The 21,667-nt window shown below is 44.9% G+C and overlaps 1 protein-coding gene across 1 annotated transcript; it reads left to right on the plus strand.

Annotated features, from left to right (window-relative positions):
- The first annotated feature begins 165 nt into the window (after window positions 1-165).
- abcb4 (ATP-binding cassette, sub-family B (MDR/TAP), member 4) lies at window positions 166-21,451 on the plus strand. Its single transcript, XM_066715420.1, has 28 exons — window positions 166-326; window positions 663-854; window positions 1,157-1,214; window positions 2,802-2,949; window positions 3,375-3,426; window positions 4,110-4,301; window positions 4,639-4,810; window positions 5,246-5,370; window positions 5,637-5,808; window positions 6,069-6,182; window positions 7,591-7,701; window positions 8,075-8,200; window positions 8,590-8,793; window positions 9,420-9,590; window positions 9,850-10,011; window positions 10,326-10,499; window positions 11,075-11,221; window positions 11,440-11,544; window positions 11,802-11,879; window positions 12,643-12,726; window positions 13,290-13,493; window positions 14,233-14,333; window positions 14,480-14,620; window positions 16,920-17,076; window positions 17,166-17,363; window positions 18,169-18,375; window positions 19,056-19,202; window positions 19,418-21,451. Exons 2-28 carry the CDS (start codon window positions 778-780, stop codon window positions 19,625-19,627), a joined length of 3,837 nt encoding a protein of 1,278 aa, XP_066571517.1. The 5' UTR covers window positions 166-326; window positions 663-777; the 3' UTR covers window positions 19,628-21,451.
- The last annotated feature ends 216 nt before the right edge of the window (window positions 21,452-21,667 follow it).

The following is a 21,667-nucleotide window of genomic DNA, read 5'->3' on the forward strand; positions in this document are numbered from 1 at the left end:
TGTTTGCGCTCTGGCTTTTGTTAAACGGTTTATAGGTACATATAGGTTAAAGTACATATATGTTACAGTAGTAAATGCTAATAACCCGCAATAAAGCGCTGCACCCTGATCGTCCCCAGGGAGGCGCGTCACGGTGGGAAGAGCCGGATCCGGCGTGTTGCTGTCTGTGACGGGCGGCCGGGCGGTGATATAACAGGGCACCAGACCCCCGTCCCAGCCCAGGAGGAGCACGTCCCGCCGCGGAGAGGCACCGAGCCGGGCTGAGACCCCAGTACTGTCCTGTTCAGCCCAGAAAAACCACACAGCAACAGCCCCCGGAGTGACAGGTAAACTACTTTTGTCCCTTCACCGTTATACCATCTCCAGAGCCTAGGCTATTTAAAAAGGGAAATAAACCGTAAATGGACCAAAAACGCTGAATCACAGCAATCGATTATAGCGGAGAACAAGGGGAATAATGGACTGCAGTTCAAATACACCCAGTTTAACTGTTTTGACCACTTCTGTATATTCCCAATTGTATAGCCATTACTGTGTTACTATTACAGCTCCTTGTACAAACTCCCCAGTGCTGTGGGATGTGTTTCACACTGACCCGTGTCTTCAGAGAGCAGGCGCATCTTGTCTGGAAGTTACTCAATACACATTACTCAATATTATAGAGCCTCGGTGACCGTCCATAAGGGAAAACGCGCTCCGGTACATCACAGCCCAGACACCCGCCAGAGCGCCCCGCTCTTCCCCGGCACGGGTGTGCGCCACTGCCCGCAGGTCAGCATGAGAGACGCGGCCAAAGACACGACGAGCCCCGGCGTCGGCCAGAAACAAGACCAGGAGGCGAATGGAGACATTGGGTACATACTGTTGCGTTTGGTTTCACAAAAGACCAAGTGTGTGTGTGTGTTAAATGTTGAACAGAGCGATTAAGTTATCGGAGACACGAATTACATGTAATGGATGTCATTTTATTTATAGTCTGTATTTGATTTTCCAAGACATTCTACACAATATGAATACATTCAATGCTTGTTAAATAGCAGTGTAGTATAGGGGTACCATGGTTCCCTGAAACGACACAGTTTCCTTGCTGATATGATTAAATTATTCCGATTGTTTAAGTTGAACTTTAATATGCTGGTAAACTTATTTTGTGCAGCAAAAACCCAGAGAAAGAGAAAGCACCCAAGATGAAGGTCGTCGGCCCCTTTGCTCTGGTAAGCATGTCATTTTCCTTCTTTCTCCTCCGCTAAATGTGGAGACGAATTCGTCAATTAAGACGTGAGATGTATTGAATAAATCGATGTTAATTTGATATAGCGCTCTTCACAACGGACATATCAGGACACGGTGCATAGTACAGCAGACGTACAGTGGAGGTGATTCGCATTACGGCATCTATTCCATTCTAGTGCTGAATTGGGTGACTTTGTGACGTTATTTTCTCTGGTCTGTCATTGTTTTTATTATTTCTTGATAGATGCCCCTATGCTTACCCTGCCGTGCACATATATATAGCAGCTTGGAAGGGGAAACAATGATTATCCAAACATTGTTATAACAGTAGTGTAGCAGCAGTCTACAGTTGTTTAGGGAAGCTGTGACATTGTGTTGTGTGTGGCTCTGCAGACTATGAGGGCAGCTACCCTCGCTTCGTCCTGTTGGTATTGTGACCATGTGTGTTGTATTGTGGCCTTCATCCAATACTGTCTGTAAAATGCAGATGGCCCCTGGTTCACGTTTAATGAACGTGTTCAGGTCAGGTGTGAACTGCACTGTCCCAGTGCATGCTTTCACAGAAAACATGTTTCCTAGAACTTCTGGATATTCTGGAACTTCTGGACATTCTGGAATTCAGTGTCAGGATTCCATTTCAGAAGTTTTGTCCACAACCAAAGATCTCAGGGTAAAATGTAGATCAAACACGTGTCTCCGCTCTCCTGTAAAATTGCACTTATACAACATTTTCATCACACTGCTTGCTTTGACATTGCTACTCATGTTGTTTATTTTGACTTCCCCTGTCCCTTTCCCCTTTGCTCTTAACTATGACTTCACATATTGTCTGCACTTACACCGTGTAACACATTTTTTTTTTTTTGTTCCTGGGTAGTAAGTGTTATTTCCTAATTGCTTATGCCTCAAAAGTATAGAAAATGGCCATTATTCCCCACAATCGTTGCTTTTATGACCAAGACAGTGATATTTTGAAATGTCTTTTTGTTCACATAAAGTCTGAAAAAAAACCCATATGATTATGATTAATCGTAAATCTCGAAAAACTACTCACTTCTAAATCTTTTGTAGTAATTTTTGTATTACTTTAGTATAAATACATCTTAATTTGGATTCATAGGTTGTTTTTTTCTGACTTTTCTGACTATGTGAACGAAAAGACACAAATTCGCCTGTTTTCTCAATAGAAATAGGTAAATTTCAAAATATCACTGTCCTGGTCACAAAAGCAAAGTTTGTGGGGAATAATAGCAATTTTCTATACTTTTGAGGCATAAGAAATTAGGAAATAACACTTACTACCCAGGAACAAAAATTGTGTTACATAGTGTTATTATTATTCACAGTAATTGAGAGAGAGAAATGTGTAATCCTTATATTTTTCATATGACAAAATTGTACCCCCTCCACAGTACTGCACTGAGGTTTACACATTTTGATGCTAATAACATTGGTTTGAAATGTGGGAACAGCGTGTGACAAATTATAATTATATACGTAGAGTTGCTCCAGGAGGAAGGGACAAGTCTGTGGAGAGTTGACAGCTGTGTGTGCGTTTGTGTGTTTAGTTTCGCTTTGCAGATGGGTTGGACATCTTGCTGATGGTGTTGGGCACAGTGATGGCCATGGGCAATGGGGCCATGCTGCCCGCCATGGTCATTGTGTTTGGAGAAATGACAGACAACTTCGTGTGCCACGGAATGACGAACATCACAGGTAAGGCCAACATATCAGACAAACCAGAACGGTTCTGTTTATACAACACGAGAAACAATCATCACATGACCCTCTGTCACACGATATATTAGACCATAGACAATGGATACAACAACCACAGCGGCCTCAACCACAGATCAGACACAAAACTCACGCCTGCCTCAGTCCTCTAGTGAGCTCTGTGGTGTCGATGAGGGGAAGGTCACAACTCGGCCAGCGTTACACATGAGCACAGACAAATTTCTTTTCATGCACTTCTTGTCAGATGTGGTCTTGGAAACTTGATCTACTGGAATATTGGAACAGAATGTCTTCAACTCAATATCCATGGAACATGTGCGTCTTATTTGAAGTAGCCTGATCCCACTTTTATCTCTTTTTAATTTATTACATCTATGTTTTTTTGTTTTGTTTCTCAATTCCAGGCAATGCTTCCTTCTTACAATGTAATGAAACTCTGGGAGAACAGATGACAAGGTACCGAGACTATCTGAACAACCCAGACCGAGGAACTGTCCTGCTCTTTCACACAATATTCGACTTTAGAATTTCTGTTCTGTTGAGGAGAAATCTGAACGTTATCATTTAAAATGTGTGTTCTACAATTCAGAGATTTGTGTTGCGTTCCCTATGCATACATCCACCTTGTCTACATGTCTATAACTCCTTTAAAAAAATAAACTTGGCTCCAACCAAACCAAAACTCACAAGTCCTACTTCAAAGCACATAGTGGAGACTTTGTCCATCAGAGGAATATTCTCTCTCTCTCTCTCTCTCTCTCTCTCTCTCTCTCTCTCTCTCTATCTCTATCTCTCTCTCCATTTGTGAGCAGTTTAGATGATTTTGCCTGGGTCTCCATGGATGTCTGTTAGTTCATTATCCTCTGGCCCATTTTCACAAACCTTTTACAGTCATAGGGAAGTGTCTAGTAAACATTCACAATTATAATTACCTTCAGAAAACTAAATGCTTAATTGTTTATGTTTAGTTACATTTAGTTTAGTTAATTTAGTTAAGTGTGGTGGAAGAGGGCCTGTACCTCTCCATGCCTTGCCCTGAAGTCCCCACGCCTCCCTGTACTGCAGTGGGTTGTCCAGGGTCCTGCAGATGTTTATGGGGTGTGAAACTTGTCCTGGTCTTGTCTCTTGTCTCCCGTCAGGCACGCCATCTCATACTCGGCCATGGGAGCCGGTGTCTTCCTGGCGGCGTACGTGCAGGTGGCGTGTTGGACCATAGCGGCTGGGCGACAGGTCAAGAGGTTGCGGAAGATGTTTTTTCACGCAATCGTGCGCCAGGAGATCGGCTGGTTCGACCTCAATGAGACGGGAGAGCTGAACACGCGGCTGACTGAGTAAGTGCCTTTCTTTCCTCTCTTTCCCCACCTCACCTCCGCTGTGGGGCAGAGCTGTGTGCTTTCTTTATAGATTGAGTGGAATGCTTTAAATGTGTCTTTCACTAAAACACATATTCACCTTTTGTCATAGTGTGTGTATGTGGGGGTTGGGGTGGGAGTTCTGTTATTAAATGTCAAATAATGCTGCAGAAAATCAGTGTGAAATAGGAGGTCAATTACAAATGAATATGGGGACTTCATTAGCCTTATAACCCAAGAACAAATTGATCACAAGGGCAGGTGGCATGATTCTGTTTGATTCTCTGAGTTAAAATGTCTGCGTGTTTCTCCCCAGCGACATCCACAAGATCAATGAAGGAATCGGCGACAAGCTGGCAATGCTCATCCAGTCGCTCTCCATGTTTGTGGCAGGGTTTGTGGTTGGCTTTGCTACCGGATGGAAGTTGACTCTGGTCATACTGGCGATCAGTCCTCTGCTGGGGATATCGGCGGCACTGTTCTCCAAGGTGGGTGTTACTCATTAACGGGACTGTAAACGAGCGCGGCGGTAAGACACAGACACTGCTCCGCCCGCTCAGAGCCTGGCTTCGTTAGCAGGCTTTCTCCAAACCGCCATGATTCATCTACGTGCTGATACGTTTCAGTGTAACAGCAACTCCTAAATCTCTGCCTCGTCCCACAGTGTCCCCATCAGATGTCTCCCTCGTAGGAGGCAATGGTGGTCATACCTGTGATCTCATTCCAACTCCTACGTTTACATCACACAATTAATGCTAATTGTCTGAAAACAAGACAAGAAAATGTAAAAACTGAACAAAAAAAAAAAAGCAGACGGAAATGAGGGTGTTTTCTATTGATGTGTTCAGTCGATGCGGCTGCAATAAATGCCATCGGGGTTACCTGAGGCTTCAAGGCTGATCCAGACCAAACTGTGCTTGCAGGTCATGACAACGTTCACGTCGAAAGAGCAGACGGCCTACGCCAAAGCTGGTGCCGTGGCAGAGGAGGTGCTGTCCGCCATCCGGACCGTAATAGCCTTCGATGGACAGAAGAAAGAGTTACAGAGGTGGGTCTAACCGAGGCTTCGTATTTTACCACAGCTTTGGAAAATGGGTCTGTGTAATAACTATTATTATTAATTAATAAGTTAGACGCCCATACAGTTTTCACAAGAAATATTTTCAAACCTGTGGAAAGTGCAGTGATCCGTCCTACAGATAGGTTTCTGTGAAGGTCTATAAAATGACCCTGAATGAGGCTGCAAAAACTGCTTTGCGACAAACTTTTCTTTCTGTTTTGTTTAATTGTATTCCTTTTTTGATAATCACACAGATATCACAAAAACTTAGTGGATGCCAAGAACGTGGGGGTGAAGAAGGCAATGACAGCAAACATCGCCATGGGCTTCACCTTCATGATGATCTACCTGTCCTACGCGCTGGCCTTCTGGTACGGCAGCACGCTGATCCTCACGGGAGAGTACACCATCGGGAAGGTGCTCACGGTGAGTGGGTTTTTTTTCTCTTAGTTTTGTCTGTTCTGTTGTCCTCTGGATTTCCCAGTCACATGTGGGTTGAGGGTATATCTGCATTTTCTTCATCTTCACAGTGGGGTCGTCTGATGGCTGATGGCACATGATGGCTTCACAGAAAGATTTATACTTTACCTTTTGAATAAAACTGAAATTGAACGTTTAATGGTAATAAAACTTCTCAAGAGCCTCATCTCGATGGTGCCAATAATCTGATCTTGATTCTATTCCAGATTTTCTTTGCCGTTATCATCGGCGCCTTTGCCCTGGGACAGACATCGCCCAATATCCAGTCTTTTTCAAGTGCTCGGGGAGCCGCTCATAAGGTCTTCAGCATCATCGACAGCGTAAGCACCTTCCTTTTACTTTCATCGTATTATATATATACAGCTCTGGAAAAAATTAAGAGACCACTGCAAAATTAGCAGTTTCTCTGGTTTTCTGTTTATAGGTATGTGTTTGGGTAAAATGAAAAATTGTGTTTTATTCTATAAACTACTGACTACTATGAATGGAATGACTGCCATACATGTAGAGATGCTGATTTAAGAAACATTTGTTTTTTTCCAGAGCTGTATTATCGCCCCTCTCCGCACTTTTAACACCTACACAGCTGCTGCATTTGTTAATGTTTAACTTCATATCATATTTTCCTGATGATCGCATCTATCTGATGATGACCTGCAAGATAAGCAGTCTTATGAAAGTCTGCAGGGTCCTAGTGACCAACAGTCGCTCTACCCAGTGTTAGCAGCATGTGTCCCCTTAAACAGCACCGATGGGCCTTTAAGTTCTGGCAGAGTTTTAGACGAGTTGACGCGACTGCTCTGTCTCGGCAGCTGCCTATGGTTAACATTGATCCCAGGCACTATGAGAAACAGCGCTATAGTACAAGAAATAGTGTTATAGCAAAAGAAACAGCGTTATAGATTGAGAAACTCCCATAACCCACTGTGGAGAGCAGATCCCCTGTGTACTGTCGAGGCCTCTTGTCTGTTTCACTGTTTCAATGCAGAGAAAGTCTGTTGGGTTGACTTTTTGAATTCCTTTCAGGATCTTGAGTATTTATCCGAAGTCCCCTCGTTAAAAGATTGAGTCCTTTTCCCCTTTGAAGTACTATCTGACACGTAACATGGTCCTAAGAGCTGCTGGTGGGCGTCCTGTTTACCGCGGTTTCTGGTGGGCTGCTGCCCGGCTCTTCAGTCTGGCGCTTTGTCTCTGGCAGGGTGAGGCGGTTTGGGAAGCGTCGCACACAAATGGTCTTTTATTAGACTGAAGTTAACCAAACAAACAGAAGAAACGTACATCTGAGGATCAAACACTCAAAAATAAACCTCCAAGTCAAGTAAAAAGTGTTTCCTTTTAATTGTTCCTACATTTTTTGGCTTAAGAAAAAAGGGGACCTTGTCTGAACCAGTCTGAGCTTCAATCTCGTATCCGTCAGTTCACTGCCGCAGCTCTAGTATTGTTTCTGCACGTCACAGCGTGGGCTGTAATGGGAGCTGCTAGTGGAGGTGTGATTTGAACATTAGGCTCAGGACATACGCACTACTACAGTGTTAAGAGTTGGCTCTGTTGTTGGGCTGTAGGTATTGGTTTCCTTGGTGTCCGCACACTGTTACTCACAATGAAGCACGGTGTGTTGGACCACAGACCCCTTTCAGTTTGGGTGTTTCTTCCTTGGCTTGGCTTTCATGTGCATTGCAACAGCTATTAATCAATTATTTAAGTAAATTTGTCTTTTTTTCTCTTCAGCAACCAAAAATTGACAGCTTTTCAGATTCAGGCCATAAACCGGACATCATTAAGGGCAATATTGAGTTCCACAACATCCACTTTACATACCCCTCCAGGCCAGATGTTAAAGTGAGTGTGAACTTATTCCACCCCCAGCTTTTCCCTGATTGTATCTGATGTCAGAATGTCAAACCTCCACCCAGAGGAAACATCTTGCTGTATTGAGGGCAGGACATTGAGGAGGTGGGGGGGGTTGACTCCTGTGCCCCGAACTGCCCTCACTGAATTGTTCTTCCTGAATGTTTAAAGAGACGCCTGTAGCCAAAACAGCTGCAGTTAAAAATCACCTTAGTCATCCTTGTGAGGGTTCCTGGAGTCTGAGGACTTAAACTACTGTAACACAATGAGGTCAAGGGCTAAGATGACACTCAGGTAAGGGGGAAGGAGCTATATTGACCTGTACCTTGTGATCTGAGACGTGTTCCTCATTGGTCGGTTCCAGATCCTGTGCGGCCTGAGTCTGAGGGTGAGCAGTGGGCAGACCATCGCTCTGGTGGGCAGCAGCGGTTGTGGGAAGAGCACCACGGTGCAGCTCCTGCAGAGGTTCTATGACCCCGAGGAGGGGCTGGTGAGTTGTCACACAAATCTGTCCATCGCAATGAAATGCCCTGATAAAATCAAAGGAAAGTGTAGGAAAGCAAAGTGGAGTCATGGCACACCTTGATATGAACCCTAGGAAACTGCAAAGTACATAGTAAAACCATGGAAAAGTGCCAAATTACAGAGATACTTGACTAGTAAACATGGTCACTAGGTTATAGGGCAGGCGGCGGGAAAGCGCTGCTGCGCCGGTTTGTGAATTCCACAACTCGGAGATGAATGGAGTTCAAATTGAGTGAGCTTGATCCAAGACCCTGAGGTCCTACAGAGGTTTTTGGCACTAGCAGTGAAATAACACCTTGTGTCTGAGTGAGGGTTTATGCTGAATAATAAGGCTGTCCCTCTGTCTGTCAATAGATCAGTATTGATGGGCACGATATCCGCTCCCTGAACCTGCGCTGCCTGAGGGAGTTAATCGGGGTCGTGAGTCAGGAGCCGGTCCTCTTCGCCACCACCATCGCAGAGAACATCCGCTACGGCCGGGAGGACGTCACGCAGGAGGAGATCGAGATGGCCACCAAGGAGGCCAATGCCTATAGCTTCATTATGGACCTGCCCGACGTAAGGACGGCTTTCTGTAAAAGGGAGAGAAGAACCGAGACCCGTTTTCATGGTTTTAGAAGACTATGTCCGGATATCTTCAGGAGCAAACGGGAATGTTTTGCTTCAGCAGGATTTGAAAATCTAGTTTTAGAATCCAGTGAGAGGATGTCCGGTGAAAGTAAAACATGACTATACAGCTCTGGCAAAAAAATAAGAGACCACTGCACTTTTGTCTTAAATCAGCATCTCTACATGTATGGCAGTCCTTCCATTCCATTCATATTTTTATTTGAAATTTGGGAGAAATGTTGTCAGTAGTTTATACAATAAAACAAAAATGTTCATTTTACTCAAACACATGCCTATAAATAGTAAAACCAGAGAAACTGATAACTTTGCAGTGGTCTCTAATTTTTTCCAGAGCTGTATATGATTTTCATAATATATGTCTCTCTAAAAATAAGTCAAAACTTGTTGTCCATTACCAGAATGACTCCCATAAATGTGTTACTTAATAAACTGGCAACACAAATATGCAATGGAAGCAGTTGATGCTAAACCTGAAGGAAAAATCTGCCCTTTGCTTTAAATCCTATTTAACCCCCGGGGTGAATAAAAACACAACCCTGCTCTTTCCCACACAGAAATTCGAAACCCTGGTGGGCGACCGAGGCACGCAGCTGAGCGGAGGGCAGAAGCAGAGGATCGCCATCGCCCGAGCCCTCGTCCGCAATCCCAAGATCCTCCTCCTGGATGAAGCCACATCGGCCCTGGACGCAGAGAGCGAGAAGATAGTGCAGGCAGCACTGGACAAGGTATTGAGGCTCTCTTGTCTCCCAGTCTCAACACTGCTGTGCAGTAACACGCAGGAGGACACTTAGAGCAGGAGGCTCCTTGTCTTGCACAGGAACTCCGAGGCTTCCGAGAAATAAAAACCCTGCTGCAGAGTGTGGGGGTACTGAGTGCCATTGGTGTCTGGTGGTCCGCACACAGTCCTCACATACCCCACCAGAGCATAGACTAAATACACAATGTATGTATTGGTTTATTCATTCACGTGTCAATCCTGTGCAGGTGAGACAGGGACGGACCACCATCATTGTTGCCCACCGCCTGTCAACCATTCGCAACGCGGACATCATTGCCGGGTTCGAGAACGGAGTGGTGGCTGAGCAGGGCACGCACAGCGAGCTGATGGCCAGGAAGGGGGTCTACCATTCTCTCGTCACCATGCAGGCAAGGGCAGGGGGTCTCGGACTAAGCCATAGAGAGATGGTGTTGAAGATAGATATTAGTGTGAGCTTGACACTGACTGAAATAACAGCTGCTGCTACTGTAGTATTTTAACAGTAGGTGGATGAATTATGTTTACAGCTGGCTCAGGTAGTGGAGGAACGTGCAGTTCACCAGTGCACCAGTGGCAGTGGGAACAGAACAGGCGCTGTGTGAACTGCAGGGCTTGGCGGGGCACCCGTCGACACCCAGGACCCCATCTGAACTGCTGCTGGTTTTGTCACTGTATTAAAACACTTGACTCGATGTCCCTTTAGTCATTTAAGAGCACTGAGGAGAATGGAGACACAACAGAGATGGAGCCGGAGGAGAAAAGCGGCTGGGCGGTTGGACGGACTGAATCTAATCTGGTCAGAAGAAAGTCAACCAAGCAGGCGTCCAAAGGCACAGACACCGAGCCAGACAAGGTGGACAAGGAGGAGGCTGAGCCCGTGAGTCCTGTCTGTTTGTCATCACAGTGCCTACCCCGGACTGACTCTTGTCTTTTGTTGGCATGCTTGTTGTTAGTTATGTAATAAAATCAGGGTTAGTTATAAACTGTGTGTCCGTGGAGGGGTAAGATCAGAGCAGGTCATATTAAAGTGTCACTGACCAGTGTGTCTGAGCAAGCGTAATCAAGTGCTCCATGACTGTATCCATAACCCAATAATAAGAACATAAGAGAGTGTCCAATCGAGAGGAGGCCATGCGCCCCGTCGTGCTCGTTTGGTGTCCATTAATAACTAAGTGATCCAAGGATCCTATGCAGTCTATTTTTAAATGTTCCCAAATTGTCTCTTCAGCCACATCACTGGGGAGTTTGTTCAGATTGTGACGCCTCTCTGTGTGAAGAAGTGTCTCCTGTTTTCTGTCTTGAATGCCTTGAAGCCCAATTTCCATTTGTGTCCCCGGGTGCGTGTCCCCCTGCAGATCTGGAAAAGCTCCTTCAAAAGAGTGCAGTTACAATCTTGGCAGGTGTGAAATGTGAAATTGTATAGTACAATGCTGGTTGTTTTGTGTTGCTCAGGATGACAAGGTCCCTCCAGTGTCCTTCCTGAAAGTCCTCAAGCTCAACCTGCCCGAGTGGCCCTACATCGTGCTGGGGATCTTCTGCGCCATCATCAACGGAGGCCTGCAGCCGGCGTTCGCCATCGTCTTTTCCAAAATCATTGGGGTGAGTTCAGACAGCAGGGCACCAGCCATCAGCCAATCAGAATCGTTGCGTTAATGCTGCCCTCTTCTTGGAGGTGCAAACCACACCATGGCGTAGCAGAAAAGGCAAATTTTCATTTTATTCATAGAATAAATAACAGCACTAAAGGATGGATTAAATACAAACTATGTGTCTAGGGTTTTCTGATGGTGTATATATATATGTGTTTTGTCTTATAGGTTTTTGCTGAACCGGACCCGTCGATCGTCGAAAAACAATCTGCGTTCTTCTCCTTGATGTTTGTTTTGATTGGAGCCATTTCCTTTTTCACCTTGTTTTTTCAGGTAAATGTCCAATGCCTCCCCACTCTGGTGTCTGGGGTATGACACTGAGATCCTCGGGGGGGGCCCTGTTGTCTGTACCAGAATCTAAGCTGAGAAAAAAGGCTGATACATTTCTAAAAATGTTTGTAAATTTAAAAATTGTAACAGCTTGACATCATATATATATTTCCTGCATTAATAATGTACCAGAGAAGATGCCTTTCCTCACTGCAGTGTTGTGTGACAGCTGCTCCGTGTGTCTTGCTTTATCTCTGAAGGGATTCAGTTTTGGGAAGGCCGGCGAAATCCTCACCATGAGGCTGCGGTTCAAAGCGTTCAAAGCGATGCTGCGACAGGTATAGCTCCACTTACTTCCTGTTTTTATCACTCTCTTTATCAATTGGCACCTTGTACTTTGGTACGTTCCTTTTATTTATTAACTAGTAATATGGATACTGTGAGGCGTACGTTTCCCTTTAAGAAAACATAAATAATGAATAAAGGATGGCACTCAGCTGTGTAATAAGATCACCCCAGATCTCTTTCCCTCGGTTCTGATGACATCATGGTTTATTCAGAGGCGCCGTGGCTCCTGGTCTTATAGTGGCGGCACCGTTCCAGCAACACCGAGAGAAACTGAGCGCAGGATGGCATTAACACATCTTAATTGCCACCACACTCCAGTAAAGAGCAATGCTGAGTAAATGCAGGGCACTGCTCTGGACTCCAGCCCTGCTTGACAAAGTCACTGCCTTCCCCAGACACACACAGACACACACATACACTGTACTCTACTGATATACAACAGTTATGAAAGCATCACTCCCTTCTCTCTCCTCTGTTTGGGTGGGGGAGAGAATTACAAGAAGAAACACATGCGTTAGATCACAGGATTAGATTACAGTACGTTTCTGTCGTGCAAGCCGAGTCCCTTCACTGGGTGAAAACACACTGACTAAGGAGTGAATTCACACGCATACAGTAAATTGAGGAAGCTCATCTTCCTCAATTTACTGTATGCGTGTGAATTCACTCCTCACCATGCTGCTCTCCACTCTCCACTCCACTGTTTTTTTGAGCATTTAAAATAAAATGTGTTTGCTGGTTTCCCTTCCTCAGGAGCTGGGCTGGTTTGATGACCCTAAGAACAGCGTGGGAGCTCTGACCACCAGGCTGGCCACGGACGCGGCTCAAGTACAGGGCGTAAGTCTGGGGCCTCAGTCCACCTGCTGAAACGGTCCACATATAGGGAATCAATTCTTGGGGGATTTTCAGTGTACAGCCCATGAGCTCATATCTAGTAACACATCTGGCTTATCATAAATCGCCACGAGAGGAAGCTTTGGCATCAAAATCAAATCAAAGGCAAGGACGATGCATGTTAATTGGTACAGGATTCATAGACTTTTATACAATAGGGCTTATTGAAATCTCTTTGACCTCGGCAATATCTTGTCTGTTTTCCTGAAGAGGAAACTAACAGGGAGGGGGGTAACTGGGCAGGAAGGAAACCGTTTGAACATTCAAAGTCCTACAATGTCATGGCAGGTCTTAATAAGCTGCACTTTGCAGTGACACCAGCTCATAATTGTGTTGCCTCAGAGTTTTTCAACTCTCCATTAAAATATGTAAGCCAACAGATGTCTTCAGAATTGATTAATAACAGCATTTAAAACTGGCAGCGTTTGTGATGGGAGCTGTTCTACCTGAATACATATCCATTATCACTACAACAAACACAAACCATCTGGTGTGTGTCCCTGCAGGCGACGGGCGTGAGGATAGCGACGCTGGCCCAGAATGTCGCCAACATGGGCACTTCCATCATCATCGCCTTCATCTACGGCTGGCAGCTCACCCTCCTCGTCCTCGCCACCGTGCCGCTCATGGCCATAGCCGGGGCCATCCAGATGAAGATGCTGGGAGGACACGCCTCCAAGGACAAGAAGGAGCTGGAGGCCGCGGGGAAGGTAAGCCCCCACTGATGGGCTAGAGCAGGCATTTGGACAGCTTGCTCTTCATCAGGGGGAGCTGGGCAGTGTGGCGAGGGCTGCGGAGGGTCACAGGTGATCCATAAGTGTGTACTGTGGTGGGAGGAAAAAGTATTGATAGATTTTTTTTTTTTTTTAAATATAAATAAATCAGAATGCTGGCCTTTTTAAGTAAAACCAGCGAATGGAGAGCAGGAGCATTTTGTGCGGCTGATCTGGAAAAACAAAATGCACCCCCTCTGCCTGGCCTTTACCAGGGTGTCTGATTGGCTGAAGGAGAAAGTAGTGAGTTTGGGGTCGATAACCCAGTTGGACCCGCATCCCAGCAGTCCTGACACAAAACATAAGAACAAAGTTTCCAATCGAGAGGAGGCCATTTGCCCCATCGTGCTCGTTTGGTGTCCATTAATAACTAAGTGATCCAAAGATCCTATCCAGTCTATTTTTAAATGTTCCCAAATTGTCTCTTCAGCCGCATCGCTGGGGAGTTTGTTCAGATTGTGACGCCTCTCTGTGTGAAGAAGTGTCTCTTGTTTTCTGTCTTGAATGCCTTGAAGCCCAATTTCCATTTGAAAGATGTTATTTATTTATTTGGTGACTACTACTGAGTCCCATTCTTCCCAGTCCTCCCCTTGCTTCAATCCGTCCTGATGCCCAGAGATTGTATTTGCATCGTATGTTCTAACATTCTAACTTTCCACATTTTTCTTTCGCACAGATTGCCACTGAAACCGTAGACAACATTCGGACTGTTGTGTCTCTAACCAGGGAATGCAAGTTCGAGGCTCTCTACCAGGAAAATCTGGAGGTGCCATACAGGTATGTGTGTCATTCAGAAAGTATAAACTAGTATTTTATAGCAAAATAACTGATAATAAAAAGATTGTGTTCTGCTTAATATAACAAGACTTTTCTAAACAGAATCAGAACAGATTTTTTTTTTTTTTATTGTATTTTTCCCCCAGGAATTCTCATAAAAAGGCCCATGTCTTCGGACTGACGTACGCGTTCTCCCAGGCCATCGTGTACTTCGCGTACGCTGGCTGCTTCCGCTTCGGTGCTTACTTAGTGGAACAAAACCAAATGACTTTCGAAAACGTCTTTCTGTGAGTATTGATGGGGGAATGGCTTATGATATAATTTTAATTTACTACTAACAACAACCATATAAACCACCATGATGGCACTAATGACAAGTTTCCTTTTGTTCTGAAATTAAGCTAAACGAGAGAAAAGCTTCATACTGGCTGCTGGACCCAAGAGTCTTGCCCTGACAGATCCTCACAGAAATCAAAATGAGTTGTGTAACATCAGGTCATGCAGCATGAATCATCAGACTTCAAGTACAATAAAATCATAAAACAAGCATGACTCTGCAGAAAGGGTTCCTAAATAAACTAGAGTCACGTTTCTCCAGCACACTTCCGCAGTCGGTCCTACAGGCCCTAGACAAGCGCTGCTCTCATGTTTTTTATGGGTCTCTGAGGCTGAATCTTAGGAGCAAAGTTTCGACTTTTGCCATGGAGACAGTTAATCATTAGCACTAAAGAACACGTGTGGTACGCAACACGGCTACTATTACTGAGCTAAATCATCATAACCTGCACTAGCATGGCCACTGTCCTGCACAGTTCAGTCAAATCATGAAAAATAAAACTGTCAGAGGTTCTCAGACTCTACACAACTAACTGCTGCTGCAAAGTAAAACATTGCACTGTGTCTGCTTTGCTGTTTTGAGCTGTAGATTCATATTTCTCTAATGCCCCGTTTCCACTGGCTGATCATCCGGATGCGGCTGTGTTTTGTGCCAGTTAACTTGCTGGTGCTGGACGTGTTCGTAAGTGTCCGTCCCACTGAGGACATGATTCACTATCAGCAGCGGAGGTGTGTGTTTGACTTGTACAGGGAAGAGATCAGATACATTGTGTCGGAAGATATAATCTCAAGTGCCGGTGCGATCTCAAAGATGGAGTGAAATCCACGTACAGAAACAATGAAATGTTTTACTGCTTACAGTTAATATCCGAGTGTATTAAACACTTGGATTTCACAGGACAGCTGCGGTGCCCTGACTAGTTAACAATAAACTGAAGGATAATAATCAGATCATAGCAGCTGATGGTATTAATATTGTATGAACAGCTGGCCGGTGTTCAGGCTGTGTGTATGAATGTGTGCAGGACAATCCGCAGAGACAGTTGTTAACCTGTCCATTTACAAGATAAATGAATGAATAAATAAATACAGCAGATCTGGGTTTCCCTCTAAAACATTAAGGACTGGTTTAATAAATGCGTCCATAAATGCCATGACTGAGACGCGCACTTCAGTTCAATTAAAGCTGCTATATAGTATCTGGATGATTAATCGTGAAACGTGTGTATCTGTAACTTGCCCAGGATAAGGACATCTGATAAGTACATTATAAATAATACAGCAAAAAGTATTGTTTGCAGTTACAAATCTGTAGTAAGAGTAATAAATTAAGGGAGTCACGCTGTGCCGTTTAAAATACATATATACTAGCACAAATGATGACGATAATAATAATACATATTTGCTATTTATTTTATTGTTGCACATGGAAACGTATTCTTATGGGAACATGCTTGCCTGAATATAATGTTGTCTATACACATTTAACTCTTCCTAATAACTCTGAACAGAAACGTGTATTTATTACGCTGTTTACAATCATGTAAAACACAAAGAATAAAATAGACACAAAAGTCCTCTCCATGTCAGGCTGTGTCGCTCGTAGTGTTGATCTCTGTCTCTGTTTTTAACACAAACACAAACACAAACCAAATCCACAATCCCTCTGCTCCTCCCATCAGAGGGACGGATTCACAACAGCCTGGTTTGACAAAAAAAGCTCTGGGACGCGTCAGAGGACGACATGGCACGACACGACGCTTAAGCCAGTGGAACCGAGGCATACATGTTTACATGTATACAGTTCTGTGTAAGCTGTGAGCCACAACAAGCCCTGTCACGATCACATGCCCTTAGCTAGAGCTCAGCTTAGCAGGACACAGTTAACGAATGGATCCCAGGGTTTCATCCAGACCCTTTTCTCAAAGAATCTCTGTCTGTCCGACTCCCACCACTCTCTGTGTAAAGCAACTGTTCAGGAACCTGGCTTTCACTGAACTTTGATTGTGGAGTGAGTGAGTTAGGGAGATGAAACTGACTTCAGTGTCTACTAATGAGGTTTTGGCCCGAGGCCCCGGTTCAGTGGGCTACAAGAAACTGGAGGGGTCAACCAGGATTAAGATTGTTGTGGAGGAATCTGAAATTGGTTGGGGGATAATCATTTCAAATTATCTCGTAGAGTCGTGTGTTTGCCGATTTGCCTAGTTGAAAAGGAAACCTGTGGCTGAATGTTTGCGCCTGCATTCACAGTGTGGTCTCGGCTATCCTGTACGGAGCGATGGCGCTGGGAGAGGCCAACTCCTTCACCCCCAACTACGCCAAGGCTAAGGTGTCCTCGGCTCACCTGTTCATGCTGCTGGACCGTGTCCCGGCCATCGACAATGAGAGCGAGGCGGGAGAGAAGCCGGTACGTGACTCTGTGACGTGTGGGAAGTTCCTGTGTGAGGCGTTGAGGTGCACTCTTGTGAAATGATGTCCGTGTTCTGGTTGCTGCAGGACATGTTCGAGGGGAACGTATGCTTCGATGACGTGCTCTTCCGGTACCCGTCGCGGCCTGACGTGCAGGTGCTGCAGGGGCTCAGCCTGCAGGTGCAGAAGGGGCAAACGCTGGCGCTGGTGGGCAGCAGTGGCTGTGGAAAGAGCACCACCATCCAGCTGCTGGAGAGGTTCTATGACCCCCTGGGCGGCACAGTGGTGAGTGTTGGCCAGCTGGCACCCATACCCAGTGACCCTAACCCAGTGGACAACTGTGTGACAGCAGTTATACAGAGCAACGAATACACGATGTCAAACAAGAGGGGCACAGGCGTGTGCCAGCCGAATTGGGAAAATGTGTTCACCGTCTTTAGAAAATACAAAAAGGGAGATTAAGACAGCACTCTTTCACCTACAGTACTAACTGAAATCAATCCTCATTCCATCACAGACAGATTAACTACATGAAACATTGTGTCATTAAATTAATCTTTAATCTCATTCTCTCGTTTCTTAATGTCTTACCTCACATTTCGGGACAATGAATCATAAACATAAGCAGGGCTGGTCAAGGCCAGATGTTTATGATCGATTTGATTAAGCAACAGCGGGGGGGTTGAAAGGCCGACATTCAGCAAACAACACTTTTATCTCCCAGGAAGTCGGCGCTGTGGGTGAAAGTGCTGTGGTGGGTTTTATTCAATCACAGTATGGGGTCACATGCAACACTGTGCCTGATCTGAGTGTCAGGATTGGAATAATTTATACATCAGCGCCCTTGTGAAACTGAGAGATATAGAACTTAAACACTCACAAAGCACTGTGAGTAAAATAATAATAAAGCAAAGGACAAGCACAGAAATAAGTTAAAATGTACAGACACATTATATACACACACATGTATACTGACGTATTATATCTAGTATGTGTGTGGTATAGATGTAGTACAGCTAGTGTTGAGTTACACCCGGAGTCCATCCCAGCACCGTCAGACGTGTGAATGCTTTGCTGTGCTTGCGTTCAGATGCTGGATAAGCACGACGTGAAGGAGCTGAACATCCACTGGCTGCGGGCGCAGATGGGCATCGTGTCGCAGGAGCCGGTGCTGTTCGACTGCAGCCTGGCTGAGAACATCGCGTATGGGGACAACAGCCGGGCGGTGGGGCGCGAGGAGATCCTGGAGGCCGCCAAGGCTGCCAACATCCACTCGTTCATCGAGGGCCTGCCACAAGTGAGTGGAGGCCCCGGGGGCCACATCTTTCTCTATAGAGCTGTGAATAAGTGTCCGTTTTCCTGCAGAGACACGGTCCAGTCCAGCAGGGTCTCCAGTTATAAAGAATCAATTAATTCTGATCAGCTTAGCAGGTTATGATAAATTGATCCATTTGGGGGGTACCTTAAATACACTGCTTTTCTTTTCCACAAGTGAGTAAAATACACACTAGGAAAGTCCTTGAAAATATTAAATACCACTGACAATATTATCAACAGCAGTACTGCCCAAACACAATCCTACAGGTTTTCTAGGTAACCTTTAATTAGCAATTTCTTAACAACTGGAACCATTTCACTGTGATCAATTAAGCAGGTGGTTTGTGAAATGAAGTCCTGTAGAGATTTGGTATAAAGAAAATGAACTACCCTTTTCAGCCCTCAATGACCAGAATTCCCTAAACAAGTTAATTGCTTCATTGATCATGTGTTCCCAGTCTGTCGAAATTAGCGATTTAGGGTGCCCGAGAACTTACTGGGTAGGGGCTCTGCAGGACCGTGTATGGACACCTCTGACCAACAGCATTTGAACAAACACATGTAAAAGTGTAAGACGGTGCGTTGTGGCCCACTTACCTGCGTTTTGGACGCGATGCGCCGCCTGTGCACCCAGCTGATTGTCTGCTTCGGTTTTCACAGAAATACGAGACGCAGGCTGGAGACAAGGGCACTCAGCTCTCTGGGGGACAGAAGCAGCGTGTGGCCATCGCCAGGGCCATTGTCAGGAACCCCAAGATCCTGCTGCTGGACGAGGCCACGTCGGCATTGGACACCGAGAGCGAAAAGGTGCCGATTGTGTGACCCCTCCAAAACCCCTCACCTGGCAACGCAGTGAGGCAACATGTGTGTCTGAGCCGTTCACTGCTGGCCAAGTGTACCTTTTTTGGTAGTAAAATTGTCATAACTGAACTTGGTAACAGTTGATTTGAGCGGTGACGTGTGGGACACAGGTGTGCTGTGTCACTGTGGATGACCTTAGTCTCTCTCTTCACTCATAACAGATCGTGCAGGAGGCGCTGGACAAAGCCAGGGAAGGCCGGACCTGTATCATCGTGGCCCACCGGCTCTCCACCATCCAGAACGCCGACCGGATAGCCGTGTTCCAGGACGGGAAGCTGGCCGAGCAGGGGACCCACCAGCAGCTCCTGGCCAAGCAGGGCGTGTACCACTCGCTCGTCACGGCACAGATGGGAAACCACACGGAGAAGTGAGAGGACAGGCGGTTGCCGCCCTGTGTGCCAACTTCACCACAGAGACAGTTTACGGGACAGGCCTCATTTAACTCATTTATAGTGGAAAACAATACCAACTGAAACAAAAACAAAAATGCACTGGTTGAAATGAGAGGGAGGAATCGCAGGAGGAGACTCTCACTGAAGCGTGATTTTTGAAGATATGAAAAAGGTCAGGGATTCCTCCGAGTTGGAAACTCTGGGAGAGCAGGTCTGCCTCAGGGAGTCCCGTGTTGTTGTGGCTCCTGTGAGAATCGGCTGAGATCTTTCGTCACGCTCAGGGGCTGTGATGTCACTGAGCTGCCCTTTCCCCAGGCCTGGGGAAAAATATTCATCAACGACCTATTTTCAGTGACGATAACTATGACAATAACGAGACGAAATACTGTGGGGGAAAAAAACTAAAAATAAAAATAAATATCTCCTAATTTTAGTTGACTAAAATGTGACTAAACAAAAATTCAATTCAAGACTAATGGACGTACAGTATTTTGCGAGGCGGCCGGTCAGGGAGCTGTTTCATGGTCTAATCATAATCGTGCATACCTAGACTCGGTCATCGCGTTGGTGTAGCACTGCTAATCTCAGTTCTGCACAGATCTGCAATGCTCCACCAATGGGATCGGTGGGATTCTGCAGATCTGCGCAGAACTGTGGAAATCTGCGCAACAGATTGTAACCCAATTGTACACAAGCGTGTGTATCACTGGTTTACTGTATTGGGCTTAAACTAAGCCATGGTATGCACTTACAGCATGAAGCGCAATTCACGCTTGGCTACAGTAGAGCTTAACAATATGCTGCTTATGCTTTTAATATCACTGTAAACATGCAATCTTTTGTGTATCAGCGGGGGAAGTCTTTGAAGATGAAATGTTAAACCAATAGCCATTTGAAATGTTAATATTGTCAGCAAATGTGCGTACTGGAATATAAAAATACAAACAGCATGATTGTATTTGTATTTTTATCTAAATAACACATGCATACATGGAAAATGAAAATGCAATTTTGGGATTACATTTGCATTTTAATAACAGCTCTTGTACTCTATTCTTATTACAAAAAATGTAAAGAGAGACTTCAAACTTAAAAAAAAAAAACCTAATTTGTGACCGTGAAGTTTACAATAGCTGTTTGTGACTTGATTCCAAATAAATTTAAAAATAATTCAATCAATAGGTTTGTTTTGAATCTGTCCAGTAATTGATGTAAACATCTGGCATCAGACAATGCATAATGGTGATAATGAAGTTAATAAAATACATGGACTAAAACTAGACTCAAATGACAGGAGTTTTAGATGTTGACTAATTAACTAAAACTAATGAAAGATGGAATTACTAAAATTACAAAAGAGGAAGACCCCTTGCGGTCACCAGTGTAATCATTCAGCGGCCTCTTCGCAGTTAGAGCCTTACTGGTATTATGTAAGCATTTTACATGGTTTTCTAAGAACAATCAAAATCCCCGCTATTGGATCCCTTAACCGTTTACTAGTAAAGCATCAGCTCCGTCTGCCTTCAGCCAGCCTTGGTCCCACACTTCAATAAAACACATGTCTATTGGCCTAAATTATTTATATTTTCTAAGAGTTTCATAATCACAAACTGTGTGTATGTTTTTATATCTAAAGGTGTACTGTAAACTCGATGCACTACATGTTTGAGTAACTTGGTGATGTTGTAACCACAATACTTATTGATTGAATCTTTGATTTTGTATTGACAATATTAAAAACAAGTGATTGTGTTTCCTGAATGAAATATATTTCTAAATAAACCACTCCAGCTTGAATCTGCACTCAATCTCTCCCTATTATCCACACGACCAGATAGCAGACCAGACTCTGCTTTATGCAGAGACACGCACAGACTTTCATTGAATGTTTTGCACAATATAAACAGTCCAGCCCTGTCTTACATGTCATCTGCTCAGACACTACTGATGCTTAGTGGGGCACATCCTTCCCACTGACCCCGGGAGCTGGGCAGGACTGTCCCGACTCGTAATTGAACA

This window comes from Amia ocellicauda, chromosome 10, assembly GCF_036373705.1.
Source record: "Amia ocellicauda isolate fAmiCal2 chromosome 10, fAmiCal2.hap1, whole genome shotgun sequence".
NCBI classification, from domain to species: Eukaryota; Metazoa; Chordata; class Actinopteri; order Amiiformes; family Amiidae; genus Amia; species Amia ocellicauda.

Coding starts and splice junctions, on each gene's coding strand:
- abcb4 (XM_066715420.1), top strand. CDS start 778: ATGAGAGACGCGGCCAAAGACACGACGAGCCCCGGCGTCGGCCAGAAA. Junction 2,950..3,374: donor CGGAATGACGAACATCACAG/GTAAGGCCAACA, acceptor TCTCAATTCCAG/GCAATGCTTCCTTCTTACAA. Junction 11,222..11,439: donor TCTTTTCCAAAATCATTGGG/GTGAGTTCAGAC, acceptor TTTGTCTTATAG/GTTTTTGCTGAACCGGACCC.